The sequence below is a fragment of the Pleurodeles waltl genome, chromosome 3_1 (assembly GCF_031143425.1).
Source record: "Pleurodeles waltl isolate 20211129_DDA chromosome 3_1, aPleWal1.hap1.20221129, whole genome shotgun sequence".
In the NCBI taxonomy this organism is placed as follows: Eukaryota; Metazoa; Chordata; class Amphibia; order Caudata; family Salamandridae; genus Pleurodeles; species Pleurodeles waltl.
The window spans coordinates 1,552,079,958-1,552,095,632 of NC_090440.1; the positions used below are offsets into that span (position 1 = coordinate 1,552,079,958).

Here is a 15,675-nt window from a genome sequence, read left to right on the forward strand (position 1 = left end):
TTTGCAGCATAATTTGTTTTTCAAAGTGACATGATCAAAACCCTTTTTTAGACACCCTTATTAGAATGGTTGGCATACAGACCGATCTAGAATCTCACAGTAGATTGTTTTTTAGCTTTCCACATGGATTAATGCCATAGTATCGGAACCAACAATCTTGTGCTATACAAATGTTGTGTCAAAAATATTAAACACAAAAAGTTTGTTTTCCTGTACTCAATAGAGGTACGTACAAAACTTACCAAAAAAATATTGTTTCAAACTAACATCGTAAAAACAAACACAAATATATAAATATAATATAAAGTAGTGAATGGTAACTATTTTAGTATTTGCCATTATTATGTTAGTTAAATACATCTCACTAATATTTAATACATAATATATACTAATATAAAGACACATTCACATCTATGTGTGCATGTTTATATATATATATATATATATATATATGTGTAATATAACACAATCACAAATGTATATTTTGCAAATATATGAATTTTTTTAATGATTTAAATTTACTACTATGAACAGCCCATTTTAAAGAATATATGCTTACATATATATGTATATATATATGTATATATATATATATATATATATGTTACATAAAGCATGAAAATATTAACAATTAAACACAAAAACATTATATAAATTACTGAAGTAATACAATTAAAAAAATTGACAAAAAATACTATCCACGCTTAGAAAACAATAAAAATATAAACAAATACTATAAAAATTAAATTATAAAATAGTAATAATAACTGTATTTAAACAATAGTATCAGACGTATTTAAATCTGAAAAAACACATAAACTATTTGAGCTCCAGTTTAAGCAAAAGTAGGGAAAGCATTTGTCCTCAGAGGGGTAAGATTTACTTTTTACATGCCAGTCTGTTCAACTAATGGAAAATTGATAGATTTTTAAAGATTCTTTAAACATGTATTATTGAAAACATCATCATTGACCATAAAAATGTAGGTTAGAAAACCAGTAAATAACCAAAAGAAGAAACAAAGAACAGTGCATTAGGTTTTGATTGATGACAATTACTATTTTGCAGTCATATTTCATTTTGCACGTGGCTATGGTCATAAATCATGGTGAATTCCCTTCTGTCTGTTTTATAGAACTTTATGAAGAACAGAAATAATTGAAGAAAGAGGACAAAATAGTACATTTAAGAATGACAATCAGAAGAGAGCCAATTTTGCTCAAAAACAGCCATGACACAGTGAGCTACTGCTTGTGACACCCCTGCCTGGACCAGGCTATTGGTTTTAAAGCTGTACGCTAGGACCCAGGGGAGGCAGATAAAATTTTCAACTGTAGAGTCCCTTTGCAATAATATGTGGCTCAGTCATGTTGACCCACCCTATCCATTTCTGGCTGTTGATAAGAATTTAGTAATTGTGACAATTAGAGGCAAGATTTCAAGATCCCTGGACAGGGTGATCATCAAGACTGGCCTTGACAGTTTGAAGAGTGACACTAAGAATAGATGTGGGTTCACTCTGGAAAATCTTTGATATATTCTGAGTCATATGTGCACACAAAACCACTTCAGCGGTGACGTGAGGACCCTGTTTGAGACATGAAGCTAGAAGTGAGTCAGGCAGCGGCCAGTGCCCAGCTAAGGCCTTGGCAAAGTCTGTAACACGCATTAAGTGAAGGCACTTAAGCAAGGGCTCACGTTCGTTCCTCTGCTAAGATGTTCTTGATTCTTTGATACAAGATGTACCTCGGAGGTAAGGACATGCACTATGCCAGTAAGGAAAAGAAGGAGTAAGATGACAGCAATTCTATCTCTAAAACAAGAAGAGAGTGGGGTGAAGATGCATTTTTCAGACTTTAACTTTTCATGCAATGGGGGAGCCTTAGAGAGCCTGCATTAGTAAAGTGTTCAGAACAGCAGATGTTCACACAAGGGGGAAGTTATTAGTTAGATCCATGAACTCTCTGCACACTGATTTCACATATTCAACAGCTAAGAGTGAGCACTCAAGTATGGTAGCAGAAGTTAAAATGAAAATATTATCCGGTAGAGTAGCCCTGTTAGAGCCATGGTTGTTTAAAACAGAGGATAGTACCAGCTCTCTGCAGCAGTTCTAAACCACAATAGTAATCAGCTGATTTTCAACAATAAGCAATTGCCTCCATACTAAAACCAGAGGCACTCTCAGAGAGTCTTGGGAATGTTAACTAAATTGTAAGCATCCCCCAGTGTGAAAAGCGACAAAGTGATGATGAAGGCCTTCACACTGCCTACCACATGGCAATAGGTGGTAGAGCAGGACTAGGCCATGTAATGCTGGTTTTGAGGCCTCCTAAGGACAAGCGTTTGAGAGCAGAAGTACAAAAAAAGGGATTTTATATGATGAGCATCATATTTTATATTTCCAAATCTAAGCCCAGTGCTTGAGAAAAGAGGCCTATTGGCATTTAAGACAAACATTGTCAAAGCCAATAAGTCTAGCTTTAATATGTAAAACATGCAAACACATGCATGCACAAATATTATGGTGGTGCTAATGGTGGTAATATTAATAATGGTAAAGACAGTATTGGTGTGGGAATGGTGGTAGGTTTGATGACATTAACAGGGGTGCTAATGTTGATGGTGCTGAGAATGGTGTGGTTTTGTAATGGTGTTGGTGTTCTTGGTTGTCGTGATAGCATTGATGGTAGTAAAGACTGTGGTGGTAATGGCTTGCACCCAGTCAACACAAAAAAGCCTACAGCTGTAAGCTGTAAAGAAAGTATGTTTGATTTCAGCGTTCAATATTCTTTATGCAATCACAAAGTGAATGTGTGATGGTTCAGTGTATTTGTCAGATGTAAAATAGTCCAAGCACTGCATAGGAGGCAGATAATACACTTAAAGGATGTAATGAAACAGTGGAGGCGCCAAACCCCACCCTGTGTATATTTTAGGAAATTGGTAAAAATATGTCTAGCAGATGTCGACGCTATCAAGTCAGACCAAAAAAGAGTTACAGAATTTGGGAATCGCAGCAAAAAATGAACCACCCTGCAAATGTCAAAGTGTCTCACTAAGTTATAAATAGCTAGAACAAATCTTTCTTGAAAACATAAAGAATTATACAACTTGAAAGTCCCCCATCCTTGGGTTAGTGAGGAACGCTAAGATCATACGGGAGGTGTAGGTAGATGTGGACTTGAAACTGGAGATGAGTGTGCTTCACATTAAGTGAATGCCATTTCCAAGATTTTATTACAAGACATGATGCTACCATTATGCATTTAACTCTCTAATGCCACTCCTCACAAATACTTAAGGAACACTCAAAATCACAACAGTCTTAAACAGAAATAAAATGTCACAGCTACTCCTCTAGAGATAATCACTCATTTCTTTATTCGGAAATTTCTGTGTTTATGGTGATTTATTAAAAAGTTAACATCTTCATAGAAATTTGGATGAGTGCGAGTTTGGTTTTGGATGACGCATTTCCAATTTTTGGAGGCATAGATGGTAAGAATTTGGTTTAAAAAGGTATCCTAAAATATTTATTTTAAGTCATCACAGAAGTGTTGTGGTTTATGATGATCTGATTTGTCATCTAGTTATATCTCATATGGAGTCTTTCTTTTGCCACTGTTCGCTTACATTTCAGTGTTGGCTTATGCTCACCGTTAGTAGTTTGGTGTTAGCTCAAGTCTCCTTTACCTGACTGTTGCGAGTGAAAGCTTCATGGCTTGCACACTCTCAAAGGTGTTTAAGACGCTTACTTGTTGTGGTGAGTATCATGCACAGCATTGTTTGAATCTTGGAAATCTCATCTGCAAGATTTGGCAGCATCTTTCTTTGGAAGGGGTTCATTTCCAAAACATGGAGTGGCAGGTCTGACTAATGTGCTGATGAAGATCAGCTGAGTACATCAGCACTTGGCAGCACTGTGGAACGTTTGATTGAGGAGTTTCAGGTGAAAATGAGTAATTGTTTTTTTAACAGACAGTGAAGATGACAGATTTGTAAGAGAAAAGAAGTGACTACTGACATTTTGATGGAGGAGTAAATTGTAAGGAAAGGTATTCAGAAAGAGATAACATATTCTCTTAGATATGTTGTTGAGGAGGTATTGTAGAAAAAGAATAGAAGGAATATGATGATGACTATATGTCATTATTAGATGACAATGAGGTAGGAAAAAGAATTAAAAGTCAAAATCTTTTTCTAAAAGAAGGCATATGGAGAACAGACAACTGGAGAAAGTGAAACATGAATTATATGGCAAGGATGCCTCTATAACCAAGCAGAATAAAGGTGTCCACAGTGGCACACATAGATTGAGAATCCTAAATGGCACAGAGACTATTTCATTTAATCCTTATGATGGTGAGAACGTTGATACATTTTAATTTGTTAGAGAAGTATTTGATTGTGATGATTGTGTTTTAGATTTAGAAACAGTTCAAAGCAGCTTGGTGATTTTGATGAGGACGCAAAGGATGCTGTATGCAAGGTGCTGCTAAAGAATCCTAACAGTCAATTAATATTTAGTCCTTCTGAGGTTAACCACCCTAAAAGTGCAGAATAGTGGTTGACAGACCACATAGGTCAATATGTAAAAGAATGATTTAGAGAACCATTAAATAAGGAGGTATGGGGTTTTATGTGAGCAGGATATTCTGTTTAGGATGGTCAGGTATCCTAGAAGGGTACTGGAACATTTATTGAAGTAATGGCAAGGTAAGGTCTTTAATGTGTTCAGTCCTTTAGCACATATTTTTGATATGATGGAGAAGCCATTTCTAAAGGGTATTGAGGTTAACATATAACATTTGAGGCGCTGGAACTGGAGAGCAGTTTGTTTCCTAGGGAATGTTATTGTCACTTGTATGATGTAACCTGGGGACCTCAAACACAGGATTAATTGCTGAATGAAGATAAGCTAACTTGATGAAGATTAGTCTAATGTAAGGATTGCTGTTGTTAGTTGAAGGCATGATGACGAGTATTCGGAAATATGCCTCAACTTTTACTGCCTTGGATAAGTTGCAGAGTTCATTGAAAAGGGTCTTTATTAGCAGCAGTGTTTTTGTTAAGGCTGAAAAATGGGGACAGTTTCCCAGCCAGTCTTTCACAAGATACCATTACCAAAATTAAGGAAGAGGTTTCTTCTGAGGATTCCATACAGCCAAGTAGGTTTTCCCACAGACAGGATGAGACAGTGGAAACAGAAGGCTTAGATTATTACTGGTTCTTCCCTATGAAAGGCGTGAGGAAGTATACAGGTTTTCTATGAAAACTAGGAGAGAATCATGAAAGATCCATGCATTTTGGTTTCATTGAAAGGTTACTAAGTAAGGTTACAAAACGTCTGTTGCATTATCCTTTAGCAAGGAAATTAAGGTGGTAATAGGAAGAAAAGAAGGTAGTAGACTTAAGAGTGGAAGAGGTGTTGAGCAAGAGAGCAGTAAGAATGGTAGATAATGTGTGTGTGAGTGTAGTGTTTTAGTAGAAAAAATGACAATGTTTGGCATGCAGTCATACCTTTGAAATACTTGAACTATTACTTGATGTACAGGCATTTCAAGCTGGACGGAATCCATCTTTTAACAACTGGCTATTGATTGCAGATGAGAGTCAAGATTACCTTCATTTCAGGCAAAGGGCACAGGTATACCAATTTAGGTTTCTATGATTTGGCCTATTGTCAATAATATTTTGTGTCACAATAAGTTGCCAGTAGTGCCTCAGTTAAGGGACCAAGGAATAATATTTAATATTTATGTGGCTCACATTTTAAATATGCCTCAGGCCACCTGGAGATTTTCGTCCATTTGAGCACAGTGGAGGATCTGGAGTTCATTGTAAATGTAGCAAAGTCAGTAATGCAAGTGTTTAGGATTCCAGACAGACACCAAGCTTTGTTCAAGTTGCGGTAAGGAAGGTGAGAGTGATAAAGCAAGAGGCTTGTGATTATCAGTGAGAGATAGTGTGCCTTTGGGGAATTTGGTTCAGGTGATTGATTTACTGTTGTCTTTCCAAGCATGTTACAGGGCTCTGCAGGGAGTGAAAGCGGATGGATTGTTGAAAGGTTTGTAATATGCTGACACAGTGGAATAGGCTAAAGAGGTGAAGTCAGAGTTGCTTTCGTGGCTGGTGAATTTGGAGATCTGGAATGAGCATACAGTATTTGGCACAATACAAGATATTGTTCTAGAAACTGATGCTAGCATTATCAGCTGGGAAGCCCAGTTAGGTGATCAGGAAACAGGAGGAAGATGGGCAGTGGAGGTGAAAGAGCAGCATATATACTGTGTATGAATGAAGGCAGGATTGTTTGCAATGTGAAGTTTCAATGAGAATTTTGAGAAGTGCAGAGCTATTGTGGATGGACAATGTTTCAGCTGTGAGTTACAAAAACAGTTCGGAGGAATGAGAATACTTCCTTTGACTGATATTTGAATCAAGTAATAGGATAATTCAGCAAGTTTGGGTCCTTCATTCTGCTGATATGCGACCAGGAAATGTTTCAGTTGCTCCAGTATTACAGGCGGAGACTGGACCTGGCTGCTCGGACACTGAATGCATTTTGGTGGAGAAAAAGAGGATATTCCATTCCACAATTTATGATGATTCGGAGAGTACTGATGAAAGCAAGGAAGAAGATGGTTTAGGTATTATTGGAAATTCCCTTTTGGGCTTCCCAGCTGTGGTTTCCAGGCATTATGGGGTGGAAATGGAGGAACCATTTTGATTGCCAGCAATGGAATGTTTATTGGCAGGGTGGGAAGGAGAAAATTATCCGTTGGTTTTGTTGGGGTTGTCAAATGTTTTATCTGAAAGATATCAAGCGATCAGGACCATTCAAGGGACTTAAGCTTAAGGCTGCAGAACTCCTTGGTGAATAATGTGCTCCATGAACACACTGTAGGTTTAGAACTGAATAGAAGGAATGGTTTCGCGGATGCGTGGAAAGGAATTTGGATTCTGTGGAGGCGCCTGTTAAAGAGGTGGCTGTTCTTTTGGCAGTGTTATTTGAAAAGTGTCTGCACTACAGAAAAGTGATTTCCTCTAGGTCAATGTTTGCAGCAGGACACTCTTTGGATTGTTATAGATCAGTTGCAGAGATGCTGTGGCAATCAGGGCTTTGAAAATAATTTGTTTGAAAAGACATCCTAAGGCCAAGTATGAGAACGTGGGATGTCAGTTTGGTGTTTCATCTTTGTGAAGATTGGCCATTGAATAGCTTTCTAGGTTTAAGGCAATCGAGCGTGAAGTTGGCTAAATGTTTATGTTTGATCTCATTTACATGGTTTGATGGTGTAAAGGTATTAAAGTTATGTAATTTATTTTATTGTCTGTTTGGTGTTCACTTTGAGGTTTGGAAGAGAACCAAGACTATGTCAGAGTGTTTTTTTTATCCAAAGTGTGAGAAGTTTCCAAATCTTTGTGCAGTAGAGAATATGCAGGAGTATGAATAGCACTCTATAAAGTCAGAGGTGAAGGAATGGAACAATTGTTTATTTCTTATGTAAATACATACAGAGCAGTTTCATCATGTACAATTTGTTGGTTGGCAAGGCTATTGTGAAAGGTGCAGGGGCAGATCTCTATTGGTTCAAGACACTTTCGAGAGAGATGCAATGGCAAATAAGATTTTTTTAATTGAGAGGAATGTTGAAAGAGATTAGTCAAGCTGCAGATTGGTCTACGACCAGCGGAGCATGTAGCAAGTGTTGCATTGAGTGGCTTTGAACATTTGTAATGGTAGCTTCTGGTCTTTGAATAAAATGGTGATTGTCACAGAGAAATATCTACAGAATCTAGATTTAATTAAAGATACAGAAACTAATATTGTCCCACCCTCCTCATCCGTTTGGGAGTAAAGTAGCAATTGGAAAAAGAGGAAAGTAATGTTATGAAACAACAGAGATTAGGTTTGTTTTGTCTTTATGTTTCAGGAGGACAACAGCTGTAAAGCCAAGCAAGTTGCTTCCAAGTTGCAAGAGAAGACTGATTGATAAAAGAACAGATAGGGACACTAGCGATGCAGGTTAAGGGGAGTATTGCATCACCGAAAGTAGAGGCATGATGAGAAGATCCTGTGTTTAAAGAGATGCTGTGAAATGTTAGTTGTTTCAGACTGTGTGTTCTTTAAAGTGCTGCAAAGCAGTAGCATTAAAGACTTAAATGCATAATGTTAGCCTTCGTCGCTTTAATGAAATCTAGATTTTCGAGACATTCCACTGCAGGAATCAGCGCATATTTCTTTCTTCTGGCCGAAACCAGCCCTTGATGCATCAGTGCTGTTTGTTTAGCTGGATGAATGGGAATCTCATAGTTAGTACACAAAAGTCTAAATTGTGAAAGATTTATGGATACCATCCGGCTTACCTCGTATTTGCCCAGTTGACCGGGCGACAGTTATATGTAAATGTTGAAATTTTTATTCTTTTGTGAACACTTAATAAAACTATTTAAAACAAAAAGAGTGATAGGCTTACATTGACATCTAACATGACCCCAAGCAATCGCATCATTAATAATATACATCTTCACAAACGACAAGTAATCACAGAGTAGAGGATTTATTGTTAGGCCTTTATCCACAACAGAGCCCTCAATCATATAAAATCCAGAAATCACACTTGATGTTCATTCTCCCAACCTCCTATCCTGTATTATCTTCTGATTTTCTGGAAGTGTTTTTTCTCTAGGAGAATGTCTACAAGCTAACGTTTTAAATCATACTGTACCCCCCTTTTTGAGAAACAATCCTGTTTAAGGTAATGTGTAATTATTTCCATCTATCTCAGTGAATGAACTTTCTCTATCTGTGCAGTGCTGGGGAGCCAGACACCTCTCTTTCATTGTGCTATGTTGGATTAAGGCTAAGACTAACATGCGAAAGTATTAACCATTTAATAAAGCCATTGAGGTTTTAAACATGGAACCAATCGGAAATATGATCAGAATTCACGATGTACTTGTTTTAAAAAAAATGCATCCATCATATTCCTTACTTCGTTTCCCAAAATATTCAATTAATTCAACATTTATTTATTCGAAATTACATATTATTTGTTGAATAGTCAAGCTACGCTGCTTCTGTATGCCTTTTATATTTACATTTTTCTTTCTTATAACTCCGTGAACTCCAGTATTATGCGTTTTAACCCATTATTCAGACAAATGACATGTAGAGTTTCAATTTTGTCTTATGTCCATTTTTAAACATTGTATTAATTTGTTGTTTAGGTTGCAGTCGTTGCAGAATTTGATCCAGTCAGGATGATGGGCGATACGGAATCGTCTAAAGCTAAATTGGGCATTGGAGCTGAAGAGGAGTTTTTACTTCAGAAACCCCTATTTAAATTACATACGTACAGTGAACAGCAGGTACATTCAAAATGTGCTTTAATTAACCACATATGACTACCAACTGGTACCTTTTGAGTTATACTATCATTATAGGACAAACTCCATACGTAGACTTTTCACCCTCAGAGCACAGACCGCCTGTAATAGCTTGATTTCCATTGAGTCCCTACCTTTTGTATTGCAGTTGGACATGCATGAATAGATTTTGGAGCAACTGCCTTTTAGGCCGATGAAAAGTGTACAGTTTCACAGAAGAAAAAGATAAATTATGAGAGGAATATACTATCACAACATGCCATTCTGAAACCATTGGTAGGAGTTCTATGTTAGCTATAGTTGCATACAAATCATTAGAATAGAGCTGAACAAATAGAGTGTGTCTAAATTGGGAGCAAAAAAGATCCAAAATTACATGTGGGAAAAATACTTGCACGCAGGGCCGGCTTTAGCACTGGTGACGCCCTGTACGACAGTCTTTTTTGGTGCCCCTCACCTCTTGACCACGTCCTCGGATTCACTTCCTACCACCCGGCAAATGTGCCCATCATCTCTCCATAGCCCCCCTTTCACATACATCAATTTGTTATAAAGCGCTTGTAAAGGCTGGCTTTACTAATCCACTCAGCGAGCCACATAAGATATAGTCCTGTTCTTTGCAGCAGGCATATTAACCCTCTGCGCTACTTTATGGTGAGTCAGAGCTGCTGCTTGTCAAAACCTTTATCTCGCTCCCTAGCAGGAACATTAATCCCAAGAGGTATCTTGCCATTTTAATTTTTTCCTGAAGGCTGGACGCACAAGGAACTTTTCAGTAGGTGCTTTTAAATCGCAAGTTTTTTGAGTCATTGCTTGAGGTCAGTGCCTCCCAATCCATGTCAGCACCCGGTGCAGCCGCACCACTCGCACCACACTAAAGGGAGCCCTGCTTGCATGTGCAGGAGTTGGCCACCATAAGATGGCTTCCAGAAATAAATGGTATGACTGGTTCTCAATTGTGTACTATTGAAGGGATGTAAGTTAAAAATCTATAATTCAGAAGAGTGGCATGCATGTGGGCTTCAAGCAAAAATATGGCACCATGTCTGGGGCTTATAAGATCTGTGTGTTTCAGAAAGGGTGTAATACAGGTTCCCTTTAGATTAGAAAGGCCACATATTCTAATTCTTAAACCACTCATATCATACACATTATCCATGCTGTCGGTTGAAGAAGAGTACTATGGTAGGCATAGTGCTTTAAAGTTAGGGGCTCTCACCCTGCATGCAATAGATGTCTCAATTTAGTGGGAGCTTTGTACTTCCAATTAGTAAATCCTTACAGTGTTACAGGACTTATCTCCAAATTGCCAGAGTACAGCTTGCTATGAATCCATTTGTCATCAACACCAAATGACAGAGTCAAAGAAAGTTTATATAGATGTGTATCATTACTAAAAGATTCATTTTGATGCTCATTATCAACTGTGCCACAAGAAAAGAGGTGCAATGCACTGCACAACTGACCACAGTATATCCATGATGTTAAGCATGGGCTGTCAAGCAGCAACAAATTTGTGAGACTAGCAGAGATATCAATCTGGATCCTTGTCCTGTGGTCTACAACATCATATGAAGCAATATAACCCAGATGCACCACGCTATTTGTGTCCTTGCTTAGAGGTGACAATCAAAACGTTTAGCAGCTCCTATCATAGTTGTAAATCCCAGATCATTCCAGCACACTGTGAAAAACAACCATCGCTGCTAAATAATTCCCTGTCTGAACCATCTATGGCTTATGTCTCCTCACATATCATTTGATTTGAGTATGGAACAGCATCCGTATAGGAAATAGCGGTGCTGCTCTCTAGACGCTGAGCTGGAGAATGTGCATGGGTGAAATAGTGATGGCTCTTTCTAATGGTTTCCAATTATCCTTAGCTCAATTAAAGTTGCTTTTGCAGTTACCGTCAATGCTGCATCACTTCTTGCTATAGCTATGACCAAATTAAAATAATTGTGTAGATCTACTCCTGTAGGTCTTACCCTAGTGGATATATAAATTTTTTCGAATTTACAAAATATTCCATTACTACTCCTGGGAAGCGACACATGTCCATTCTTCCAGGTGTAATTTCAGATTTGGTTTGTGAATTCCTTTTACAACAGTGCAGGAGCATTTTTGCATTTGTAGATGAACGTAATGTGTATTCATTTAAGTCAGCACGAAGAGTTGAAGTAATGGGTGAAAATCGCATTTTATAAACACTTTTACGCCTAATTTATTTCATTTATGAGTAAAATGTATTTCGCCATGTAGAAATCCCGTCCCCGATATCACCACCCTTCAGGGGGTATTACCTTCAGATTCACTCCAGTGGATAGGAATTTACTCTTTCGCTTCAGCACATTTACAGATTCAACCTGGTGAGAATGTTCAACACACATAGTTGTAAGATTCATCCATGTTGCCATGGTCCTGCAACTGACCGAAAGAATAAAATATGCTTCTGGATGGTCATTGAATCCTGTAGAGTGGAACTCTAAAGCAATCTTGAACAATTCTTTCTTAAAATGCATGATCTACCAACTACTTAGAAAAAGACCTTAAGACTTGACCATAGGAAAACATTTAATGAGGTAATTTTATTTGGAACCTTTGTTCCTACTCTTCATTTCCCTGAGGTGCCGGTCCTACTAGAGATTCCGCAGGATAAGAGGCTGCTTTCTCTCACTGTTGGTTTACACAAATTGCTTGGTGAATGACAGCCCCACCTGTCATTATCATCACTATGACTCCCAGACACCAGATTACAGAGCATTAAATGGGGTATATATCATGAAAGATATAACATGAGCTACGGCATCCCTTAAAATGCACAGTGTAACACTTAGCTAAACATGCTTTCCAGTAGTTGAACTAAACCAGGCAAAACAAGATGCAAAATAAAATTCAAAAATATATTGTACACTACCACAGTGCTGTGTCCTAGCGAGTTACTGTCTTCCGAGGAGACTCATTGTTTCCTTATTAAACACTGTAGTGCTAGATTATCCTTACCCTTTGATGCTAGCCAGATACTGTGATATCCTCATTTATTTTAACCCTGATACTTGTGTTCAGAGGTATCAGTTGGGTTTCAGCTGTAGACCCTGAACTACCTGCAATATTTGCACCAATTGGTGCTTTCCTCCACCCAGGTAGGTGTTTTATTGTTCTGTATGTCTTATTTAAAATTATTTTTAATTAGTTACCTTTGAATGTAGTAATTTATAAGGTGTACAGAAAGAGATTTGTGTAGACAATAAATATATATTTTTAAATACTTCATCAGTTTCTTGTTTGTAACTCTCAATACAAGTGATTGTGAAGCTAGTGCATGTTTATGGAGTGAGATGCTACTACTGACCAAAGAAGTGGGAAACGTTAAACGAAAAATTGAATACCAAAACAGCAAGTCATCTGTGGGGTCTCACTACCACTGGGAGCACACATCTGTTCAGTTTAAATATGAGGTCTGTCTGGAAATAGCTTACTTCACCTCTAAAAATCTACTCCCATGCATTTAAGATTAAAAACAACTTCTGTGTTTACCAAAAATGTTACTATTTTTTAAAATAAGATGGTGTAAAATGACAAAGCTGATTTGTAGTCTGAGGATATAAATGTGGAAAAGGGATGCTGAATTAAGGTAGGAGTCTGTTTCATAAACTAGTATAGTTATTTACAACATGTATAATGCTATATATGGCCCAAACCCATACTTCCCCCTCACAAATAGCTGCTTTCATATTTGCAGTGACCCCTCAGTGCTCATATACTTCAGCCTGCTCTACAGAAAAAGGCTTTAAATGCAACAGCTCCTATTCAAGCAACATGATACCAGAGTGCCCCATTTTTGTCATGCATATAGAATTTTAGCATTTCATTTGTTCAATGTCATTATTTTAGCTTCTAGACCACAAACCATAACTTCCATCGGAAATTCATGAGAGAAAATCATCCTTACTCTAAGATGGTGCATCAGATCCTAGTAGATCAGTATTTTCCACAGGGTGAAACCATTCTTCTTGATCTCATTCCTTTCTAGGCTAAAATGCAGGATCACTGGTAATTGTATCTTTTCTGGTCTAGTAGGAAGTCTATGGAATGCCTGAGTAGGGAAATGTAATCCCACATCAAGATGACAGTTTTTAACTAGCATCCATCCTTTAATAGCATTCCACCTGTCAGGCTTCACTACAGCTAGTGAAGATGCTTCCATTGTCAGCTGGCCACTGCTACATGTCTATGAAAGTGCTACATTTTAGAGTGCAGTTAGATATGTAAACGATGGGAGGGTTTGGGGGAAACTGTGTGCTCTGAACATTTATGTTAATTTTATAGAAATGTACTGTATTTTTTTTCTCCCGGAAACAGATTATTTCAGATCCCAGAATTCGAATAGAGATGGCTCTCCGTGAAGCTGGACTACATAACACGGGCTACGCAAAAGAGATTTTGCCAAAAATTGCTCCACCAAAACTGCCAAGAAGGGACATGGAATCTACGGTTTTCAAGACATAAAAACATTTCTTTGTTAAAATCTCTTTTTACTAGTGGATTTCTATGTATTATATTATGTATTTATATTTTCCTGTTTTTTTCGATGACCTAAACATGTGGTACTTTATTTGCTTCTTAATGTATTCATTTTATTTTCTAGATGTATTGCCATTCTGCACAGAAACATTCAGCAATTTTAATAAAATGAAGTGTGAAACGCAAGAGTGAGTGTTTGACTGCAAAAAAGTGGTAAGCTTTATCAGCAGCAGTTGACAATTAATCCCTACAGCAGACGTGGCAATAAATTTGACACCAGTAATTAAGATACTGGGGGAAAATACCAACTATCTGTGTATTTTGAATAGCCTCTCAACAGACTTTGAGAAAACCGTAACTGAAGACATGGCTTTTCAGTTAACCAACCTACCATAGGCAGGGCTAGGCACACACACACCTGCTCAGCGCCAGGATACCCTCACGGGTGATAATGTGCTTTACAAATGCATATAATATATCATGCCACTTAGAATTACCTAGGAATTATTAGCTGCTCATATGGGAAATTGCTGGGGGAATCAGTCATTGCGGCATTGGGAATTGCTGGGGAAATCAGTCATTTCTGCTGATTGTTATATTCAGAGCCTTATTTTCCTTATTTTCCACTGACATATTCTGCCATTTTTGACCTGGTGAATATGTGCCAAGAAGCACACTTCTTCACTACTTAGAATTCCCAATTTGAATACAAGATCTTGTGTCTGTCCAAATCTGGAATTTGAAGTATCTCAGAATAAGGGGCATAACGTGTTAAAATAGTTGTATACACTGGTACAAACCTCTCAATGGATGCAGAAAGTACTCTCTGGAGAGATACGCATGGTTGTGTTTATTAGAATAGTCTGGTATACTTACGCCTGGACTCTAACTGCTGACAAATAAGAATGGACGCATTACTCCTCTGTCATGTGGATGTATCTATGCATCTACAGCACTAACCTCGCTAATCCCAGCGGAGCACTGTACAAGGTCAGAGACAACCATAAAGTCAACATGTGATATGAGAGGAGCTGGGTTGTGGACCATTATTACATTGTGATGTAGTGCTCTTTAAAGAGATGAGTTTTTATCTCTTTTGTAAACTGCAGCAGCATTGGGATGGGTCTGATGGGTACAGGGATGCTGCTGTTGTAGATCATGGGCGCATAGATGGAAACAATCTGCAGTGCAATGGTGTCCTGGCTGTAGGTGTGCTGAGAATCACCAGAGATCGTGAGCTTGTCTACTAAATAAGATGGGTGCAGGTCATGATGGCTTTGTAAATGATGCAGCTATTTTTAAAGATAGAGCAGGCCAGCAGCTTATTAAGTTCCACCTGGATGGGGGCAATGTGATGCTTTTTCTTCAGTCCCTTAATGAAATGTGCAGTAACATATAGGATGACGAGAAAATGGTTTCACTTTTCTTAGAAGAAAGAGAAAATACTAGAGTCTGTCTTTATTTTTTTGCCAGTGTGTTCCTTGAGGGTGAGGTTGGTGTCTAGGGTGAATCCAAGTGACTTGACATTCATTGAAAGTTGGGGTTTGAAGCATTCAAGGTTCATGTCATTGAGTCAGGTTTGTACTGTTTCTTGATTGTTGTCCTTAGCAAATCCCAGGAATTCTGTCTTTGTTGAGCTGAGCCTCAGGTAGGTGCTTGACAAGCAGAGGAGTCTTTGAAGTACAATTGCGTAACTTCAGCATATTGTTGAATATTTGATGTTTTTATCTGTGCATACAGCATCCAGTAGCACCA

General features: G+C 37.9%; 1 protein-coding gene across 2 annotated transcripts in view; it reads left to right on the top strand.

Moving 5' to 3' along the window:
• The window catches only part of CCDC148 (coiled-coil domain containing 148), a 777,160-nt gene extending 763,054 nt beyond the window's left edge, over positions 1-14,106 (top strand). For both annotated transcript variants that reach the window (XM_069225141.1, XM_069225142.1), the window contains 2 exons: positions 9,238-9,378; positions 13,759-14,106. In XM_069225141.1, coding sequence (XP_069081242.1) covers positions 9,238-9,378; positions 13,759-13,905 — 288 coding nt within the window. In that variant the 3' untranslated portion in view covers positions 13,906-14,106. The remainder of the gene's footprint in view (positions 1-9,237; positions 9,379-13,758) is intronic.
• Positions 14,107-15,675: the final 1,569 nt, after the last annotated feature.